General features: G+C 42.1%; 1 protein-coding gene across 1 annotated transcript; it reads right to left on the bottom strand.

The window, feature by feature from the left end:
• Positions 1–1,181: 1,181 nt before the first annotated feature.
• Positions 1,182–21,293, bottom strand: CFAP52 (cilia and flagella associated protein 52). The gene is made up of 14 exons (XM_063453361.1): positions 21,172–21,293; positions 16,895–17,094; positions 15,659–15,795; positions 14,965–15,093; positions 14,034–14,133; positions 8,340–8,456; positions 7,840–7,940; positions 6,133–6,303; positions 5,053–5,201; positions 4,359–4,504; positions 4,102–4,253; positions 3,311–3,413; positions 2,528–2,639; positions 1,182–1,511 (listed from the first exon to the last, which is right to left on the bottom strand). Exons 1-14 carry the CDS (start codon positions 21,233–21,235, stop codon positions 1,336–1,338), a joined length of 1,857 nt encoding a protein of 618 aa, XP_063309431.1. The 5' UTR covers positions 21,236–21,293; the 3' UTR covers positions 1,182–1,335.
• Between the last annotated feature and the right edge of the window lie 295 nt (positions 21,294–21,588).

Below are 21,588 nucleotides of genomic sequence, written 5' to 3'. Positions count from 1 at the left end.
TTATTACACACCCACTGGTCAGGATATGAATGTCTCCCAACAGGTGCACACATTAAACAATTATAAGTACTGCTCTGCTCATTAACTCACCTGTGCTAAATCAGGTATGGCATAATGTTCTGGACTGGAGATATATCTGAAGACCTTTGCCCTACACCAGTTTTTTTTCCCAATGGCTCAATAATTTTCTATTTATTCACTAAATAGAGAATTGTAGAGAATTAAAATCTTAGATTTCCAAATTCAGGGCAATTAGTTAAATTTAGAAATGTCATCAACTCTGCTATGAAGTTACAGATTAGTTTTGTTTTTACTTCACTACAAATTTCTGTATAGAGAATAATTTCATGTGTGATTTCCAAGTTCATTAGAAAGGGGATACTGCTTAAACCTGAACCCTAAGGGGAAATATGGGACTGGTTTAAAAGGACACTATAGGCAGCCCGACCACTTCATCTCATTGAACTGGTTTGGGTGCAATGTTCCTGTCCCCTTAACCCTGAAATGTTGTTTATTGCAGTTTCTGAGAACCTGCAATCATTACATTGCAGGGTTAAGCCTACCTCTAAAGGCTGTCAATCAGACAGGCACTAGAGGCACTTCCTGCTTGCTAGGCGACTTTTGGTCACCCGGCTTAGGCTGGACGTCCTACACAATGCTTTCCTATGGAGAGGGTGCATTAGCGCCCCCCCATCGGCAAATAATCATCAAGTACACATTATGCACTCCAAAATATATACATGTTCATTTAGAATTATTTATTATTCTTTAATAAATAATCCCAATGGTTTATTTTCTCGAGTGTTCCCTGTAAGAATAATCTAACCCCTTAAGGACACATGACATGTGTGACATGTCATGATTCCCTTTTATTCCAGAAGTTTGGTCCTTAAGAGGTTAAAGGGGTGTTCTTATTTTATTGTTGCATTGATTGATAAGGGTTCTAATTCAAGTAGAACACATTCTCTTTACCACAGTGATAATACCACTATAAAGGCAGCTTATTCATTTACAATTTGATTTTCAATTCATTATAGTTCAGTGTTTATAGTACAGACCCTTATTATTATTATTATTTTATTATTTATAGAGAGCCAGCAAATTCCGTAGCGCTGTACAATGGGATATTAACAAAAAATCCTATCCAAACTATTACAGGTGTGTTGGTAAAATATTCCACAAAGGATATACAGAATTTGGATTTTCTGTTTGGAATTTATTTGTATTTATTTTATAACAAGTCTGTAATTGTTAAACATATAAATAAAACAATGAGGTTAAACATGACAGAAAATGCGGTCTGCTAACATGCACAGGGTTTATGGTAAAATAATCTTAGACTGGGAAAGGGTAATTCCAACGCAGAATTGCCCCATCGGTGCTGACGCTGATGATGCACCTAGAGAGGGGACAGATTTTTAGCCGGCTGATGCTGCCACTGTGCCCAATTCCCATGTGGCTAACTTCTCCTTCATTGTAATCCCAGAGTTTTACAAGCTTGTCATCGCCACCTGGTGGAAGAACAGAAGTAAATCATTTATAATGGAAATGAAAAATGCTTGGGAATACGTCTATCCTGAAATACAAGCTGGTAAAATCAGCCTGAAGTTTTACTTTCACTTTGACTCTGACTAAAAGGATTAATCATTGAAGTATTAAATGTCAGGAACTAAATGTAGTTAAATCGTTTTATTTACCATGATTTGCTGTCTAGTGATTAAATCCATGCTGATTGTCTTTTTATTTATTTTTTTACAAAAATTGGCAAAATAACCAAACAGGAAAGAATATCTCATCGCTGAGCAATGTTTCAGTTCAGCTATTTTGAAATACAGATTTCTGTAAATTTACAACTGAGACAACTAGTGCAATAGACTAACTATTGAAGATTAAAAGAGAGATTGCCATATTTTTTGTAATATAAGATGCAGCTTTTCCCCCCAAATTTGGGGTAAAAAACTGACTGCATTCTATATTCCGAGTGCTGTATTTTTGGGTTTGTGGTGAGCCTTGGAGACTGCTGCCTGAACCTTTATTGGGTGCAGATTGAGAATAATCCTTCCTCCGAACCCTGACCATTCAGAGGACTCCTGCAGGTTACCAGAGCAATGCTCCGATACCACCTAGTGACGGAGATCGCAAGAATATACTTAGTCTGATCTCTGGGTTTTTTTTTTCTTCTAAATTGGCTAAAATATATAGATGTGCCATATATTCCTGTGCATCTCATATTTCGAAAAAATATACTATATTTGTAATGAAACATCTTATACTGTGTTATTTGTGTCTATCTATAAATGTACAAATATTGATGTGCTCTGTGCCTTAAAGGGTTAAATAAACATCTGGTCTTAAACTAATTAAATCGAGTTTTATTTTAACAGTGAGCAAAATAATAAATAAAATAGGGTTAGAGAAAAGACAGCAGTTTTTTTTTTAAAGTAAATTTAGTTACCTGGACATTTCAGACATTGCTGTGTTGATAGCATTGTGTCACACTATAAACCAGCAATTGCTGTAACATTACCTGTAACAAAGTGAAGCCCATCGCTGCTGATATCCATTCCATTGATGGTTCCAGACAGGGATCCATCAAGCTCTCTGATTACTGAACCATCAAACACCTCCCAGTATCCAATCTATGGAGGAGAAAAACAAGGAGGGATTACGTAGTGGAAAACCATTGCTTCCTGCTTTAAAGGGACTGTCACAATTTATATGGGAGAATTCAGCTTTAATGCACTCCTTATTTCACCAGAGTTATTGTCAACAAGCTGATAAATGTATATTTAGGTAATGATTTAACATTAAACATATTTAATGGTATACTACAAGTTATATTGAAAACAAAAACTAAAGGTCTATGGCCATTAAACTTTGCAAGGTAGCAAAGTACCAAAACGTAAAGTTTTCTGATAGTTTTCCATAATAACGTAGACAGCAACGAATGACTAAGTGATTACCTAGAAATGACCCTTTTCTCAGATTCCCCTCTGATCTGATCTAGTAATGTTCACATACAAGATTTTTATCACAGTTAATATTAGGCTCCAAAATGAAGCGATGCAGACATATATTTTGTGATGTGGCGCAGTGAAGAAAGTGGACATCTCAGAGTAGATGAATTGAGAAGATCTTGTGTCTAGGAAATGCATTGAGATAGTGATGACAATAGAAGATCCCCAGCTATGAACTACAATGTCCATGATTCTCTGCCAGAAATAAGGAGTGCAAAGCATCAAAGGAGGTGTAGTTCTACAATATCTAGGGTTCTAGCTATGTCTGTCCCTTTATTAAAAGGATGTCTGACCTTTCTGTTGGTGCCGCTTGTAAGAAACTGGAACTCCTCGGGGTGATAGCACACGCAGCGGAACAAGGTGTTTGATAAGATCATCTGGAGTCGCACAAAACGACTGGAAAAAGGGCAACAGCACGTTCAAATAAAGTATTAAAATTTAACAACTATTAAATATACAGTTACCTAAAACAACCCAATGATCTCATTCATGTCACGTACCAACGAACTGTACTTTGTCCCTGGAGACCCTGGAATAGTGCTGAGACTGTGGAAAACCTTATATATCCCAAACAATATAACCCCTTCTCCTTTATAAAATTCATTGGGTTATTTTCAACGTTTGCCTAGGCATAGCTGAGGCCTTAGCTATTGGCTATTGTAAGTCCAGTTATGCTACAATATAACTAAACTATGGAATAGTAATACTCTATCAGGGCTATTTATTAAAGTAAGAATTATCAGGAATTCAAAGTAAATTAAACACCAATTTCAAATTTAAGAAGCCAAACTGGAAGTATACTAGATAGTTGGTGAATAATGCTGATAATGTGTCCAGTAAAATTTGCAGGCTCTGACATTCCTACTGCTTGATCCTCTAGCACGGTGATTCCCAACCCTAACCCTAACAGTCCAGGATTTAGGAATTACCCAGTTGTGTCTAAGGTGTTTTAGAGAAAAAAAAAAACACAACTTTTAGACACAACAGGGTAATACCTAAATCCTGGACTGGTAGGAGGTACTTGAAGACTGGGTTGGGAACCTCTGTTTTAGAAAATAAATAAATCTGTAAGCCAGGTTCTCACACAATGTCCCAGATGATACAAGTCCCATCAGAGCTTGCCGTGAGACACTCGCGGTTGTTGCTTTTGACGTTGATACAAGACACTGATGACTTGTGCTCTTTCATGGATTGTACCAGCCAGCGGCTTTCTTTTCCGATCTCCCACACTCTCACCTACGACAACAAAATGTGTCTTTATTTTATTGTTTGATGTTAATAAAATAACACAATGGGATACTAGCAAGCAAGAGGCCATGGATACTGAGTTTGGCTACAAACCTGTCCCTCGCCTCCTCCACTGATAATCCTCTTACAGTCATTGCTTAGTGCGATGGCTGTGACACCCATGCTGTGAGCATTTTCAATAATGTACATAAGACGACCACTTTCTGGTGTGAACGCCCTGATCTTACCGTCGTCCCAAGCTGTAAGAACACAAATTACACCATGATTTCCAAACTCCAAATGGAATCAATTTCTATCATCTTAAATTTAAAAAGCTTTTATTTTATTTACATTTACTATTTCTTTCCCCAAATAGTCTATCTTGGCCTAAAATTTGGAAGCAGGTTGTCAGATCGTCACAACTGATCACTGACTATAAACACTTTAATAACGTCGAGCAGGATTCTTTCCCAATGAACGACGACTGCTGGGTCTGAATTGTAGACAGTTTGATTATCAGGTTTGGAAAAAAAGTGTAATTCAGCTATAGTCACAACCTTAGCTATTTTACCCAAAAATATTTCAGTTTCGAACGTAATTAATAATCATGTTCAGTGTATATTATAGTAAACAAAAAATATTCGACATGAATCGAACTACACTTTTTCTTATGACATAAAATGGGGTTGCCAATTTGTTTAAAGGTAAAGGACAGAAATGTAACTTTAATCTTGATGAGATATGTCCATGCCCCCAGGACAGAGATGTAGCATTAATTGATGATATATGTTCATGTTCCTCATCCCACCTGATAGGATGCACTTCCCATCTCTTGTAATAGCAATGGCAAAACATGTCATATTGGGAATGGTGATCCGTAGCAGTTCCTTGTGGCTTGAGTTGAGCCAAACACGAATATCGTTTTTTGAGCACGTGGCAAACAGCTCGGAAGTACCACTGAGGGAATTAAGCAGATGACAGTACTGTTTTAGCTAATTATAGAAGATGCTAACTTTTAGTGACAGGCAAATGCAGGAACAACAAAGGAGAAAATAAATGTTCACTTACCCTAGGAAACTGAAAAACACAGAGGGGAAGGATATTTTGAAAGAGGAATATTAACATAAAGAGGAGAATTTGAGGAATTTCTCCACAATTGGTAGATTTGTGGAACTGATGCCCAGTAGTAATAGGGAAGACTGAATCATTAAAGGAACACTATAGTCACCTAAACTACTTTAGCTAAATAAAGCAGTTTTAGTGTATAGATCATTCCCCTGCAATTTCACTGCTCAATTCACTGTCATTTAGGAGTTAAATCACTTTGTTTCTGTTTATGCAGCCCTAGCCATACCTCCCCTGGCTATGATTGACAGAGCCTGCATGAAAATAAAACTGGTTTCACTTTCAAACAGATGTAATTTACCTTAAATAATTGTATCTCAATCTCTAAATTGAACTTTAATTACATACAGGAGGCTCTTGCAGGGTCTAGCAAGCTATTAACATAGCAGGGGATAAGAAAATCTTAATTAAACAGAACTTGCAATAAAGAAAGCCTAAATAGGGCTCTCTTTACAGGAAGTGTTTGTGGAAGGCTGTGCAAGTCACATGCAGGGAGGTGTGACTAGGGTTCATAAACAAAGGGATTTAACTCCTAAATGGCAAAAAATTGAGCAGTGAGGCTGCAGGGGCATGAGCTATACACCAAAACTGCTTCATTAAGCTAAAGTTGTTCAGGTGACTATAGTGTCCCTTTAAAAAAATACAGAATTAATGGTTTTGCAAAGGTTACTGTAAGAGACACTGAGATGCAATAGATATTGAGTCTCCGAAAGGAAAGGACAGATCAAAGGGCAAAGTAGCTAAATGCACGACCTTTACGTACAAGGGAAAAACAATATCGTTGATGGGCTCGCTGTGGCAAGAAGCAAAGAGTTCTTCGTTGAATTCTGGGTAATTAAACCGGTATATCTGCGCCTGATCAGTGCCAACAAAAAACTGATGACCTTGGCCCCGCAGAGAGATTGAGGTCACCGACCCTTGTAGCTGCACTGTCCTAGAAAGTTAAAGAAGATTTCTTGTTACCTTGTTCACTCACAACATTGTGTAGCATTATATGTGTTTTTACAAATATCCATAAATGTTTTGTTTTAATGCACTAGATGCAACAGGGCTAAAAATCCAATGTAATTGGTTGTACCTGCCCAGCTAATCACATTGCCATCTCCTGAAGCTGGATCCTTGCTTATATATTTTAACTCTTGACATCTGGTCCTGCTTCCTCGGGGTATTAAAGGAGTAATTGGAACCCTGCCCTGCTTTTTATATACCGTATATACTTGAGTATAAGTCGAGTTTTTCAGCACATTTTTTGTGCTGAAAAACCCCAACTCGACTTATACTCGAGTCACTGTCTGTATTATGGCAATTTACATTGGCTGGCAGGAAGCGTTTACTTACCTCTCCTGCAGCTCCTGTCAGCTCCCTTCTCCTCTGCGCCGGTCCGGTCAGCTCCCCTGTCAGCTCCCAGTGTAAGTCTCGCGAGAGCCGCGGGGTCATGGGGCGGCTCTTGCGAGACTTACACTGGGAGCTGACAGGGGAGCTGACCGGACCGGCGCGGAGGAGAAGGGAGCTGACAGGAAAGGAAAGTAACAGCTTCCTGCCAGCCCCCCTCCTACACAGAGCACACCACTGGACCACCAGGGAGTGAGATCCCCCTTCCCTGGTCAGCTAACAAGCAGGGAGGGGGGACAAAAAAAGAAATAAAAATTTAAATAATAAAACATTAATAATAATTAAAAAATATTAATAAAATAACAAAAATATTAATATAACAAAAAAATGAATAAAATTATAATAATTAAAAAATAATAATAAAAATGCCCACCCCCCACCAAGGCTCTGCATCACACTCTGCATCCCATTCATACACACACTGCATTCATACACACACACACACTGCATTCATACACACACACACTGCATTCATACATACACTGCATTCATACACACACACTGCATTCATACACACACACACTGCATTCATACACACACTCTGCATTCATACACACTCGCTGCATTCATACACACACGCTGCATTCATTATATACACACACTGTAAATAAATATTCAATTAATATAATTTTTTTAGGATCTAATTTTATTTAGAAATGTACCAGTAGCTGCTGCATTTCCCACCCTAGTCTTATACTAGAGTCAATACGTTTTCCCAGTTTTTTGGGGTAAAATTAGGGGCCTCGGCTTATATTCGGGTCGGCTTGTACTCGAGTATATACGGTACATACTGTATATGTTGCCATGGTACCATGTTGGATGAAATTTCATAAATCTTCACAGTTCTGTATCTCTAATTGAATTTGGACAATGTCATATGTACTGCAGGCACCATGATCACTTTAAACCACTTATGGTCATGTTGCTTGGAGGAGCCCATTCAACTCAACTCCGCATCCCCCTAGTGACTTAAAACTGCACACTGCTAAGTCCGAGATGCAGACAAACTCTGCTGTGATTATTATAATAACTAGAGCACTGATAACCTAAGCCTTATCATTCAGTTCTGATCACTCACTTTGTAGCCTTGTAGTTTGGTCCTTTGCACAGCGCTACCTTTCCATCCCCGGATCCGATCAGGAATTCTTCTGACTTCAGGATGATCAAAGCAGTCACTCCCTGGCAAGGAGAAACCAAAAGTATAAATCTCACTACTTAAACCTAAGAATAGGATATTATGGAAAATAATGAGGTTTCACCATATACCCAACACCACATGGTGTATTGACTAAACAGGGAATTTTGATGTGTTAAAAAAACAAAGTTGCAAAACTGCAGCCAAAAATACTGCCTAAATTTTACAACTTTTTACAATAGCTGAGATGTTCCTAGAAGTGGGGCACCTAAAAGTAGACCCAAGATGTCGGGACAGGAGTCCATAATTACAAGTATACTGCCAAATTTTGAAATACTAGGAGCAGGAGGTATGACATTGTGTTTTCGGATCAGAAACAAACAATTGAATTAGATGCACTGAGTTCTGAAAGAGCTTAGTCATAAACACAAGAACTGACTCACCAGACTAAACCTTTTTTTCTCAGGTCCACAGCTGTTCAGCAGTTTGGTTTTCATGTTAACTTTGAGGATGTCTCCAGTGGTTGTCCCACAGTAGAAGCAGCTGTCATCTTCAGCCACCTGGAAAAGGTGTATGAATTAGGGAGGATGTAACACAGACACTTCGATACACTGTGACACACTGACCCCTACAAATGCAGGGAATCCCATCATAAGTGTCCCATAAAGTCTATATATTTACAGAGACCTCGTCCCCCCCCCCGGCATTGGTTTAAGCGGTATCATAAATATAAATAATGAGGTTAGCACATTATCACCTCTTTTAAAATTAGGTCAGTATCCACCAATATCAGATACTTTGATAAACTGATGAGCTCACACAATATGCCCATTTAGGTGACCATACTGTTTATTTTAGATATGTGTTTTAAGAAGCCTTATAGAAACATAGAAACATAGAATGTGACGGCGGATAAGAACCATTCGGCCCATCTAGTCTGCCCAGTTTTCTAAATACTTTCATTAGTCCCTGGCCTTATCTTATAGTTAGGATAGCCTTATGCCTATCCCACGCATGCTTAAACTCCTTTACTGTGTTAACCTCTACCACTTCAGCTGGAACTGGAAGGCTATTCCATGCATCCACTACCCTCTCAGTAAAGTAATACTTCCTGATATTATTTTTAAACCTTTGTCCCTCTAATTTAAGACAGTGTCCTCTTGTTGTGGTAGTTTTTCTTCTTTTAAATATAGTCTCCTCCTTTACTGTGTTGATTCCCTTTATGTATTTAAATGTTTCTATCATATCCCCCCCATAGCCTTGAAAGATTTGAAATTACCTGAATTCTTGTCTGTGTATTTTGAGCCAGATTTACATTTAGACCGTAATTACTGCAGCTCTGATATATTGTGTGAAACTTCTGTAATTGTAGCTAGTGATCTGGCTGTTATTAAAACATTAAAATATATATGTAACATGTATATACCGGTACATACTATTCAAAAACATATTTTATCCGATTTTGGTAAATTAAAAGATCACTATAGTGTCAGGAAAACAAAGCGGTTTTCCTGATACTATAGTGCCCCGAGTGTTCCCCCACCCTCAGGGTCCCCCTCGCGTGATGCTGGGGTTAAAACCCCTTCAGCAGCTTACCTTAATCCAGCACCGTGCTCCCCCGTCCGACGTCACTTGAGCCGAATGCGCATGTGTGGCAAGTGCCGCGCGCGCATTCAAAGTGTCCATAGGAAAGCATTTCTCAATGCTTTCCTATGGACGCTCTGCGCGATGGAGGTGAAATTCGCCTCAAGCGTCGCAGATGCGCCTCTAGTGGCTGTCCGGAAGACAGCCACTAGACGCTGGATTAAAGCGGCACTGTCATGCCGAATCCCGTTTTTTTTTTTTAACCCCCCTTCCGCCTCCACTACATCCAATTGACCCCTTAGTCACCCCCAAATGCCCCTATGCCCCCCAGATTACCTATTTATTAATCTGTTTTTTTTTTGCCCTGATCTGTACTCAGGGCGCCGCCATCTTTGTGTGGGTAGGTGAAGTCCCTGTGGGACATGTCATCTGCCCACACTAGATAGACGGTGAGATTCCCACACATGCCCAGTGAAACACCTGGACATGCGAACGGGAATTTCATCTATTCATTCATTCATCAGACAGACGAATGAATGAATAGAAAAATCAGACGAACAAACTAACACTGTGTATCACTGTTTGTTTGTTTGTTCAGTTTATTACAAGGAAGCAGCTACCGGCACGCAGCTCCCTCCTTGTAATATGTAATGACAGAAGCGGCAGGGAGCAGTGCTCCCCACCACTTCATAAGCCCCCCAGGTCCCCCCCTCACTCTATGGGGGTCAATATGACCCCCATAATAGTATAAAGGAGAATAAAATCTCCCCAATGCCCCTACTCGCTATACCGCGAGTAGGGGCTTGTCTACTAAACCTGTGGCTGCTCACTGTAAAATAAAATCCCTACTATCCGGCCCCCACCCCTGCGTGGCGGGTGGGGGCCATAAATTACAATGGGGGGATGGGGACCTACTGTCCTACCCCCCCCCCGGCCCCCACCCTTGAGCGGCGGGTGGGGGCCATAATGATAATGAGGGGGGGGACCTACTGTCCTCCCCCCGAGGCCCCCACCCCTGTGCGGCGGGTGGGGGCCATAATGATAATGGGGGGGACCTACTGACCTCCCCCCCCAGGCCCCCACCCCTTTGTGGTGGGTGGGTGCCATAATGATAATGAGGGGGGGGGGACCTACTGTCCTCCCCCCCCCGGCCCCCACCCCTGGGGGCCATAATGATAATGAGGGGGGGAAGGGACACCTACTGTCCTCCCCCCCCCAGCCCCCAGGGGGAGGACAGTAGGTGGCCCTAAATCCCCCCCTCCATCAAAGGTGACTAGGGGTCCCCAAGCCCCTAGTCACCCACCCCCCACCCAAATAAAAAAGCCCCTACCTACCTCCCTCACCCTAAAAAATAGTGAGGGGGGAATAAAATTACTACCCTGTAAAGTAAAATTAAACTTACCATTCAACGTCTTCTTTTTTCTGAAATCTTCATTTTTCAGCCCCAAAAAAGGGCAAATAAAAATCCATTATACCCGTTGAACTTAAAATAAAATAAAAAACCCTGGCGCAAAAAAAAGACTGACGAAAAAGAAAAAACCCGAGCGCCAAAAAAATAATCCATCTTCACCCATGGAGGGCTCCGCGCAGACTGAGCTCCGCAGGGCGGGGGAAGGCTTATAAAACCTTCCCCCGCTCTGCAATTAGGCTAAGAACACTCTGATTGGTGGGTTTAAGCCAATCAGAGTGCTCTTTGTCATTTTACACAGCGTGGGAAAATTCCAAAGAACTTTCCCATGCTGTGTAAAATGACACAGAGCACTGTGATTGGATGGCTTGAAATCCATCCAATCACAGTGCTCTATGTCATTTTACACAGCGTGGGAAAATTCCAAAGAACTTTCCCACACTGTGTAAAATTACACAGAGCACTGTGATTGGATGGATTGCAAGCCATCCAATCACAGTGCTCTGTGTCATTTTACACAGCGTGGGAAAATTCCAAAGAACTTTCCCACGCTGTGTAAAATGACACAGAGCACTGTGATTGGATGGATTTCAAGCCATCCAAATGTAAAATGAATTGTGTAAAATGACACAGAGCACTGTGATTGGTTGGATTTCAAGCCACCCAATCAGAGTGCTCTTTGTCATTTTACACAGCGTGGGAAAATTCCAAAGAACTTTCCCATACTGTGTAAAATTACACAGAGCACTGTGATTGGATGGATTTCAAGCCACCCAATCAGAGTGCTCTGTGTCATTTTACACAGCGTGGGAAAGTTCTTTGGAATTTTCCCATGCTGTGTAAAATGACAAAGAGCACTCTGATTGGCTTAAACCAGCCAATCAGAGTGTTCTTAGCCTAATTGCAGGGCGGGGCAAGGCTTTATAAGCCTTCCCCCTGCAGAGCTCAGTCTGCACGGAGCCCTCCATGGGTGAAGATGGATTAATTTTTTAAGCGCTCTGTTTTTTTATTTTATTTTAAATTTGACGGGTATGATGGCTTTTTATTTGGCCTTTTTTGGGGCTGAAAAACAAAGATTTTAGAAAAAAGAAGACGTCAAATGGTAAGTTGAATTTTTCTTTAAAGGTTAGTTATTTTATTCCCCCCCTCACTATTTTTAGGGTGAGGGGGGTAGGTAGGGGATAGTTTTATCTGGGTGGGGGGGAGGGGGTGACTAGGGGCTTGGGACCCCTAGTCACCTTGATTGAGGGGGGGGATTTTTATTTAGGGCCCCCACCCACCGCTCAGGGGTGGGGGCCGGGGGGGGAGGACAGTAGCCCCCCCCCCCCTTATTGTTTTTTAGGGCCCCCACCCACCGCTCAGGGGTGGGGGCCGGGGGGGAGGACAGTAGGTTCCCCCCCACCATTCTTATATAGGGCCCCCACCCACCGCTCAGGGGTGGGGGCCGGGGGGGAGGACAATAGGTCCCCCCCTTATTGTTTTTTAGGGCCCCCACCCACCGCTCAGGGGTGGGGGCTGGGGGGGAGGACAAGAGGTTCCCCCCCCCACCATTCTTATATAGGGCCCCCACCCACCACTCCGGGGTGGGGGCCGGGGGGGAGGACAGTAGGTCCCCCCCTCTTATTGTTTTTTATGGCCCCCACCCATCTCTCAGGGGTGGGGGCAGGGGGGAGGACAGTAGGTCCCCCCCCCTTATTGTTTTTTAGGGCCCCCACCCACCGCTCAGGGGTGGGGGCCGGGGGGAGGACAGTAGGTCCCCCCCATTGTGATTTATAGCCCCCACCACGCAGGGGTGGGGACAGGACAGTAGGGGTGGGGCCAATAGGTTGTTTTTTTTTGTGTGTGTGTGTTGTTTACAGTGAGCAGCCACAGGCTGCTCACTGCTTACTGACATGCCCCTACTCTCGGTATAGCGAGTAGGGGCATATTATTTACCAATACTGAGTAATCTTTACTTAGTATTAGTAAATTTGGCTGAAAGACCAATTTAGGTCTTTCAGCCTTTTAGTAGATAGCTCCCTAATACCGTGGGAAGATGCAGCCACAGCAATGAATAGGATCGGAGTTTCATTCATTCGAATGAAATTCCGATCTGAACAAAGTCCCGAATTGCGTTTTAACACGAATGGAGAAACTGTTAGAACGCAATTCGGCAGTTTTGCCGGCGTTCTGTCTAAGTGACAGGAAGCATCGTGGGAACAGGGAGGAAAGCTAAGGATCATGGGAAAATTGCTGTGACCACCGGAAACGAAGTACACTTTGCTCCTCCGCTGGTCACCGCTGGTCACTGCGTAGGAAACCTCCAGAATAGAAATAGTCCCTATTTTTTGTTAAGTTTTAAAGAAAACTATAGCACATAGGAAGAAAAGAAGAACAGATCCTGAGAGAGGGAGAGAAGAGGAATCGATTGGGGAAAGGTACGTTCGGCATAACAGTGCCGCTTTAACCCCAAATGTAAACATAGCAGTTTCTCTGAAACTGCTATGTTTACATCTGAAGGGTTAAAACCTGGCACCCAGAGCACTTCATTGAGCTGAAGTGGTCTGGGTGACTATAGTGTCCATTTAAATCATAATAGCAAAATTGAGGCTAAAATAGCTAATTTGCAAAAATTTAACAACTTGAAATTGTTTCCTCAATTTTCCATTATGGATTTAATTCACTAAAATTCAGAGTTTAGTGGATAACCCAGTAAATTGTGCTTTTACAATTTCAGTTTGTTATTGTCCAGGGTTTAGTGAATAAACCCCTTTGGAATTAATGCTGTTCACAAGTTAGTGAATAACCCTGAACCATTTATTAGAATAAATGTGAATTACTATTATATGTTATGTTTGAATATGGATTTGTGCTATGAGTTGCACACATGCAGTCTTACACACTTAGCATTGTGGGAGTACACGGGCCCACATTAACCCCCTGTAATTATAAATTTAAAACTAATGTTGATATTATTCATATCTAGCTATATATAATACGTTAAGTTACAGATATAGTAAGTTCAGTTATTGTAAGTTAAGCTGCAATTACCACTTGAAGATAAGATCATTTCTCTGTATGGAGGTGGCCATTTTGGAAATGCATCAATCTTTTAAAACATACGCCAGTTGGCGATAGCGGCAAGATTGCCTGGGTTTTAACTCACTGCCAAGGAAGTCACAGATCTCTTCAGATGCCCCGTTTGACAATCCGTATGGCGCATTTTCCTGTTGGGAAGGTCTAGTTCCCAAACACGCAGTGTCCCACTGTGGTGAAATATAGACACATCAAACGCTGTTACCATTTATCTCGGATACCAACCTAATGCATGCTCAAAATCTCAAGGAGCAGAACAGCAAGATCCGTAACCTACGCACTCCACATTAGCATATTAGCACTACGGTAAATCTAAAAGTTAAATGAAAATTCTGGTAGTACAGGGGGAAATTACAATCTAGCATCAGTATACAATCAATAAAGTTTTCTGACTTTTGCCTGGTAAGGTGTGAGTGCTTTCAACAACAATTTTCTGCCAGGAACACTACTAAAGTTATAACATGTTGTTATCTTAAAACCAAGCTTAATTTCAGTCATCCTTGTTAATCACATGAGCTTAAAATCAATAACCTGAGATTGCCCATATTAATGACGTTCTATATTGGAACGATCTGACCTGCCTGTGTGACTCACTTATAGTGATGAGGACAGTAGGTGACATTAATCTTTTGTGTTCCAAATCGACTTTGATATGCATGCATATATCTTTAACCCCTTAAGGACCAAATTTCTGGAATAAAAGGGAATCATGACATGTCACACATGTCATGTGTCCTTAAGGGGTTAAACCTGTGCAAACGAGGCATTCTGTGTAAAGTATACATGTGAATTTGCTTTGTTGTCAATGTGTTGCAATGATATTTGTTGGTACAGTGTTTGTGTACTTTATTTGCTTTCATTAATTAGAAATGATTAGTAAATGCTTAATGTTGTTCACTGACGTCATTAACGTCAGGGGAGGTGGTTGTGTTGTTAATTCTGCTCCTAGCATTACATAATTTTAAACAAAGATGTTTTCTGATTCTAACATTGATACTTACTTCCCGCCAGTAACAAATACCCCATCATTGCTGTTGCTGAAGGCTACAGTTAAGGCAGCTCCTGCACTTATGGCGGAGGCTGGGCTTCCACAAATTGCTTCTTTCTTCATCACATCCCATAAGACAACACTATGAGGAAAAAATAATTATATAACAGAGGCAATCAATCCTTCCCATTATATGCAGAGAGGGGAGACCAAATTTACAATAATGTTATTAAAGTGGAACTGCCCACTGATATCTTATTTACTTGAATCTGTTCAAAGCAACATTCTTTAACGATTAATATTATTTACATCTAGCTAGATACAGTAAGTTAAGCTGCAATTACCACTTGAAGATAAGATACGTTCTTTGTGTGGAGGTGGCCATCTTGGAAACCTATACATCTTTTTAAACGTTCTGAGACCCAACGTGCCCAATGTGCCCGCATGAATTTATAGTTAGTTAAAATATGTTTAAACCATTTTTACATATCATTTTAAATCATACCAGTTAAGTATGTGGGGGCAACACGTACCCTCCTATAATTAGAAGTATAAAGTGGCAATCTGACAGGGCATAGAAATGGCAGCCTTTCCTGTAAGAGCGAGGACGTTCTATAAATATCATGGTATTTTATTTTCACCCTGAAGGCACTCTGAAGAAGAACAGTTGCTGTCTATACATTGTGTAAGAGATCATATTGATGTACCTGCCATCGTCCTGTCCTCCTAGAGACACCAAGTATCGGTCATTTGGAGAAAAGGCCAAAGCTTCGACTTTGACCTTGTGAAGTGTTAGCTTGGCATGGACTTCTCTCTTAGCGTAATCCCATATGAAGACGTCAGCCTGCAGAGTAACACAGTCAAATATTTGTCTTTGGTCTTAGCGATATTAACATTAATTTATGACCTATTTTTCCTGGTCATTCACCATGCTTTAAATCTAGATTTAGAATACAGCTTTGCACTTTCTTACACTTTCTCTAAAATACAAAGGTGTTTTTTTTTTTTGCAATGACAGATATAGCCGGCAAAAGCCTATATTTTTTTACTATCTCTGACGTTTCATACACATTTAGGGTTATTTACTAACGTGAGAATCGAATGTGAATTCATAGTGATATTCAAAATTAAGGCCAAAACGGACGAACTGGAGAAATTCTCTAAATGAGCTATGTTTTCAGTTCAGTTACCTTGGTTTGAAATTTGAAATTCACTTTCAATTCTCAAATTAGTGAATAACCCTGAAATTAGAGTTGATCATTTAATTCTTATATAATCAATTTACATGAATTTATTTGTATCCCTTTATATTACTGTAGCTTAGTCTTTACAATGGGGATGTACAGAAGTAACACACCCGGCCCAAAAAACAGTAGCGTTTGCTAACTAACACTTTCCTTTGTTTCTGTGGACCCTGGTTTAAGTGTTAAATGGACACACAGAGAGCAAACGTACTTTGTTTTATGCTCCCTATTTAAAGAGATGCAGTGTGGACGCATACATCCCATTTGTCGCTATACAGAGAGACAGTCACTATTCTGGGTTAAAATCCCTCTGTCCCTCTTTTCTATCCTAATGTCCCTCTTTTCTAGGAGCTCCATATTGTTGGTGTGCCTGTGTGTATGGCAGAGTTCCACAGCAATAATACTCCCAGTAATGTGTCTTTATACTGCAAGAATTGTGGTTAGAATTTAGTCTGGGTAAATAAGATACATTGTTCTTGTCCTAAAAGACATTTTAGTTGCATAAATTGTTATTAGTAAGTCCCCTAAAATTTCTAACAATAGCCCGTCCTTGGCCAAAACCTACTCACACCCCTAAAATAAGTGCTCATTTTGACCATTTCACATGGTGGGAAGTATGTGGACACCTAGGAGTAGTTGATCATTGAAGCGACGCCAAATAAAGCCACAGTATAGTGCCTGTGTGATTGTGTAACTTACCTTGAATCCCATGTAGGTCACCTGCCCAGATGCTAGATATTTTCCACTTTTGGAGACAGCCAAACAGCACACATTGTTGGTGTGGCCCTGGAGAAACTGTTGCTTGCGTTTTTGGAGGCTCTCAATGATCACTGTGCTCCCCAAAGGGTAAATGAGATGTTCTCTATCCGGATGAATGATCAAGCCAGAGACTACATGTCCTGTACAAATACACAATATAGAAAAACATTACACAGTGTGCCTTTTAGCCTTATGAAAGAATTCCTGCTATGCTGGGGAATGTGTCTGGCTTTTTTACATTGTGTGCAGCATACTGTACTGTAGTTGCGAGTAATGTACAATGCAGAGGACTGCAACACCCTGGCCCACTGACCCTATTATATATTAAAGGCCAATAAATCCTACCCTACAATTAATATTCATATTCTACCGTGATGTGTGGTGGGGAAAACTAATCTACCAATAAAGTGGCAATCAGTTTAATTTTGAAGATAAACATTGGTGAATTGGACCATGCTTATGTGAGTTTACAATTTAGGAAAATAGGGAACAGAGGTGGACACAGAGCAAGATTTTGGTATATTATTTTATCATTTAAATACATGAACAAAACATGCCAACTGTCACCATATGCAAATGAATCAACCAATCAAATGATGAATATAAATTTTTTTTAAATCTCCTCGTCTCACCTGAATTACTTGCGATACTAAAGGGGCACTCTAAACACCACAACTACTATAGCTCCTTGTTGTGGTTACAGTGCTAGAAGTGTTTGCTTTTCCATTGTTTTTTTGTCAAACCATTTTTGAGTTTGAGAAATACTAGGGCCCTTTTCTGCACCTAAAGATTGGACGCTTGGGTATTGTAACGATCCTTCTTCATCTAGGCCAAGCATGTCAAACCCGCAGCCCATGGACAGCTTTGCGACCCGGTGAGCCGCGAGTACATGCCTAAATGCCTAGTGTTCCAAGCAGAGTAGGTACCTGCTTTCCCCACATTGCAGGTGCCTACTCTGCTATTACTTACCCGGCCAGGGAGGAGGGGACGGTGGATGCAGCGAGAAAGCTTAGTGTTCCTGCTCCTCACTGCTCCCTCGCGCGCGCGCCGTCTGTAGTGATGCTGGGCGCCGGGATATGGCACCATATTCCGGTGCCCGGCATCACTAAACTGCACGCGAGGGAGCAGTGAAGAGCAGGAAGGCTGAGCTCCAGACAGAAGATCCCCACTGGACCCCAGGAATAATTACAATAATGTGAGTGTGTGTGTAAGTGTGTGTCTGTCAGTGTGTTTGTCAGTTAGCGTGTGTGTGTCTGTCAGTGAGTGTGTGTGTGTGTGTGTCAGTGAGTGTGTCTGTGTCTGTGAGTGAGTGTGTGTCAGTGAGTGTGTGTGTGTCTGTCAGTGTGTGTGTCTGTCTGTGTGTCTGTGAGTGTGTGTGTCTGTCTGTCTGTGAGTGTGTGTGTGTCTGTCAGTGAGTGTGTGTGTCTGTCATTAAGTATGTGTGTGTCTGTCTGTGTGTGTCAGTGAGTGTGTATGTCTGTCAGTGTGTGTGTGTGTGTCTGTCAGTGAATGTGTCTGTGTGTGTATGTCTGTCAGTGAGTGTGTGTGATTCGGTCAGTGGAGGACCTGGAGGTGCACAGAGGCACGCAACGCCACGTCACATTCCAACGTGATGTCGACGTGCTCCACCTTCACAGGGTGTCAAGAAGTAGTGGCAGGATCCGCTTTGGCAAAGGGTGAGGATGGTGACATTTGGGATTTACCAGAGGCCGGGAATCGCATACTGGCAGCGGCAATGTGAGTGGAGTCTGCTTGTTGGCTAGAGGGGGTTCTGGGATTTAGTAGAGGAGGGGACTGGGATTTAGTATATGGGGGGTGCTGTGGTTTAGTAGAAGGGGGTGCTGGGGGTTTTATACTGTTCTTCTGAAAATAAACCTAAGTTTCTATGAAAATGTAAGTTTTTTTTTTTGTTTTTGTTTTTTTTGTGGCCCACATAAACTTAAATCTTGTTTATTTGGCCCTTGCTAGACTTTGAGTTTGACATACTTGATCTAGGCTAATTTACTCACTGTTTCACAAATAAAACATTATTAAGCATTAGGCGACTTTGATTGTATTGTACACTCCCTGGAATGTGCATGCTTTTTAAATGTCCCAGATTAATGTGCTGTAGTCCTAGCATTACCTGTTACTCTATTAGTGTATGGTGTCATTACGGTGAAATCTCATCTCCGAATAACAACACTGTATTTGAGATGTTTGCAGTGGGTATATGACGCAACGGATAGGACATTGGGGATAGGATGCAGGGGATAGGATATTGGGCATGTGACACAACAGATAGGACATTGGGAATGAGATGCATGGGATAGGGTATCAACTGATAGGATATTGGGAATGAGATGCAGGGGATAGGATATTGAGTATGTGACACAACGCATAGGATTTTGGGGATGAGATGCAGGGGATAGGATATTGAGTATGTGACACAACGCATAGGACATTGGGGATGAGATGCAGGGGATAGGATATTGAGTATGTGACACAACACATAGGACATTGGGGATGAGATGCAGGGGATAGGATATTGAGTATGTGACACAACGCATAGGACATTGGTGATGAGATGCAGGGGATAGGATATTGAGTATATGACACAACGCATAGGACATTGGGAATGAGATGCAGGGGATAGGCTATTGGGCATGTGATGCAGCGCATAGGACATTGGGAATGAGATGCAGTGGATAGGATATTGAGTATGTGACACAACGGATAGGACATTTGGGATGAGATGCAGGGGATAGGATATTAGGTATGTGACACAATGCATAGGACATTGGGGATGAGATGCAGGGGATAGGATATTGAGTATGTGACACAACGGATAGGACATTGGGGATGAGATGCAGGGGATAGGATGCTATTCACAGGATAGACAATGATTTTGGAATAACGGAGACAAGGCACCGGGAATGAACGGCCGGACATGGGATGGCTGAATCGGGACATTTGGGATGGTAAGTTGTGGATGTGACGCTGGGAATGGGATGGCTGAATCGGGACATTGGGAATGGTATGGTGTGGATGCGACGCTGGGTATGGGATAGCTGAATTGGGACATTGGGTATTGTAAGGTGTGGATGCGACGCTGGGAATGGGATAGCTGAATTGGGACATTGGGAATGGTAAGGTGTGGTTTTGACGCTGGGAATGGGATAGCTGTATTGCGACGCTGGGAATGGGATAGCTGTATTGGGACATTGGGGATAGTAAGGTGTGGGTGTGACGCTGGGAATGGGATAGCTGAATTGGGACATTGGGTATGGTAAGGTGTGGCTGTGACGCTGGGAATGGGATAGCTGTATTGGGACATTGGGAATGGTAAGGTGTGGATGCGACGCTGGGAATGGGATAGCTGAATCGGGACATTGGGAATGGTAAGGAGTGGCTGCAACGCTGGGAATGGGATAGCTGAATCGGGACATTGGGAATGGTAAGGTGTGGATGCGACGCTGGGAATGGGATAGCTGAATTGGGGCATTGGGAAAGGTAAGGTGTGGATGCGACGCTGGGAATGGGATAGCTGAAATTGGGACATTGGGTATGGTAAGGTGTGGATGCAACGCTGGGAATGGGATAGCTGAATTGGGACATTGGGTATGGTAAGGTGTGGCTGTGACGCTGGGAATGGGATAGCTGTATTGGGACATTGGGAATGGTAAGGTGTGGATGCAACGCTGGGAATGGGATAGCTGAATTGGGACATTGGGTATGGTAAGGTGTGGCTGTGACGCTGGGAATGGGATAGCTGTATTGGGACATTGGGAATGGTAAGGAGTGGCTGCAACGCTGGGAATGGGATAGCTGAATCGGGACATTGGGAATGGTAAGGTGTGGATGCGACGCTGGGAATGGGATGGCTGAATCGGGACATTGGGAATGGTAAGGTGTGGATGCGACGCTGGGAATGGGATGGCTGAATCGGGACATTGGGAATGGTAAGGAGTGGCTGCGCCGCTGGGAATGGGATAGCTGAATCGGGACATTGGGAATTAGATTCTAGGGATGAAACGTTGGCTGCTCTGAAATAAATAACATCTCCCAGGATATTTGGGTGTCTGTGATATAATTTCGTTTTATTGAGATTATAGTCTCTCTATTTAAATATAAATTATGTAAACAGCACCAGCACAGTCTGCAGAGTCCATTCTCTGGCCCAGCGCAATGAGAGTGGCAGTCCCCGGCAGCCGGGGGTCCCTGTGTCCCCCTCTTACCATTAAACCCGATAATGTACTCCAGCTCCAGCTGGGTGCCCTCCTCTCGCTCCTGGGATGCCATGTCTGGGGTGTAAGGACTTAGCCAAAAAAATCTGCTGAAAAAGAGCGTTCTTCCGTCTCTTAGCAACTAGCACGTGTTTGCATGGCCGTCGCCTTGGAGACGGCTGAGTGCTCGCCAAGCGCCTCCCTTTTCGCGACATCCTGGGGGAGTCGCCGGCTTCAAAGTAACCCATGCGCATGCGCGTCACGTGGTTCTCCCGCACGCATGCGCAGCGTCTACACACTTTAAATATTAATATATATATAAATACTGTAGGTTAGCTGATATGTAACACGTTGTTTTAGAGGTAGAGCAGTCATTTCTCAGAAAACTCCATACTGTATACTTTTTATGCACTGTTTTTTTTTTTTATT

Source organism: Pelobates fuscus, chromosome 5, assembly GCF_036172605.1.
Source record: "Pelobates fuscus isolate aPelFus1 chromosome 5, aPelFus1.pri, whole genome shotgun sequence".
Lineage (NCBI taxonomy): Eukaryota > Metazoa > Chordata > Amphibia > Anura > Pelobatidae > Pelobates > Pelobates fuscus.
The sequence above is the reverse complement of the archived record's forward strand: the minus strand, read 5'-3'. Positions and strand labels throughout refer to the sequence as shown.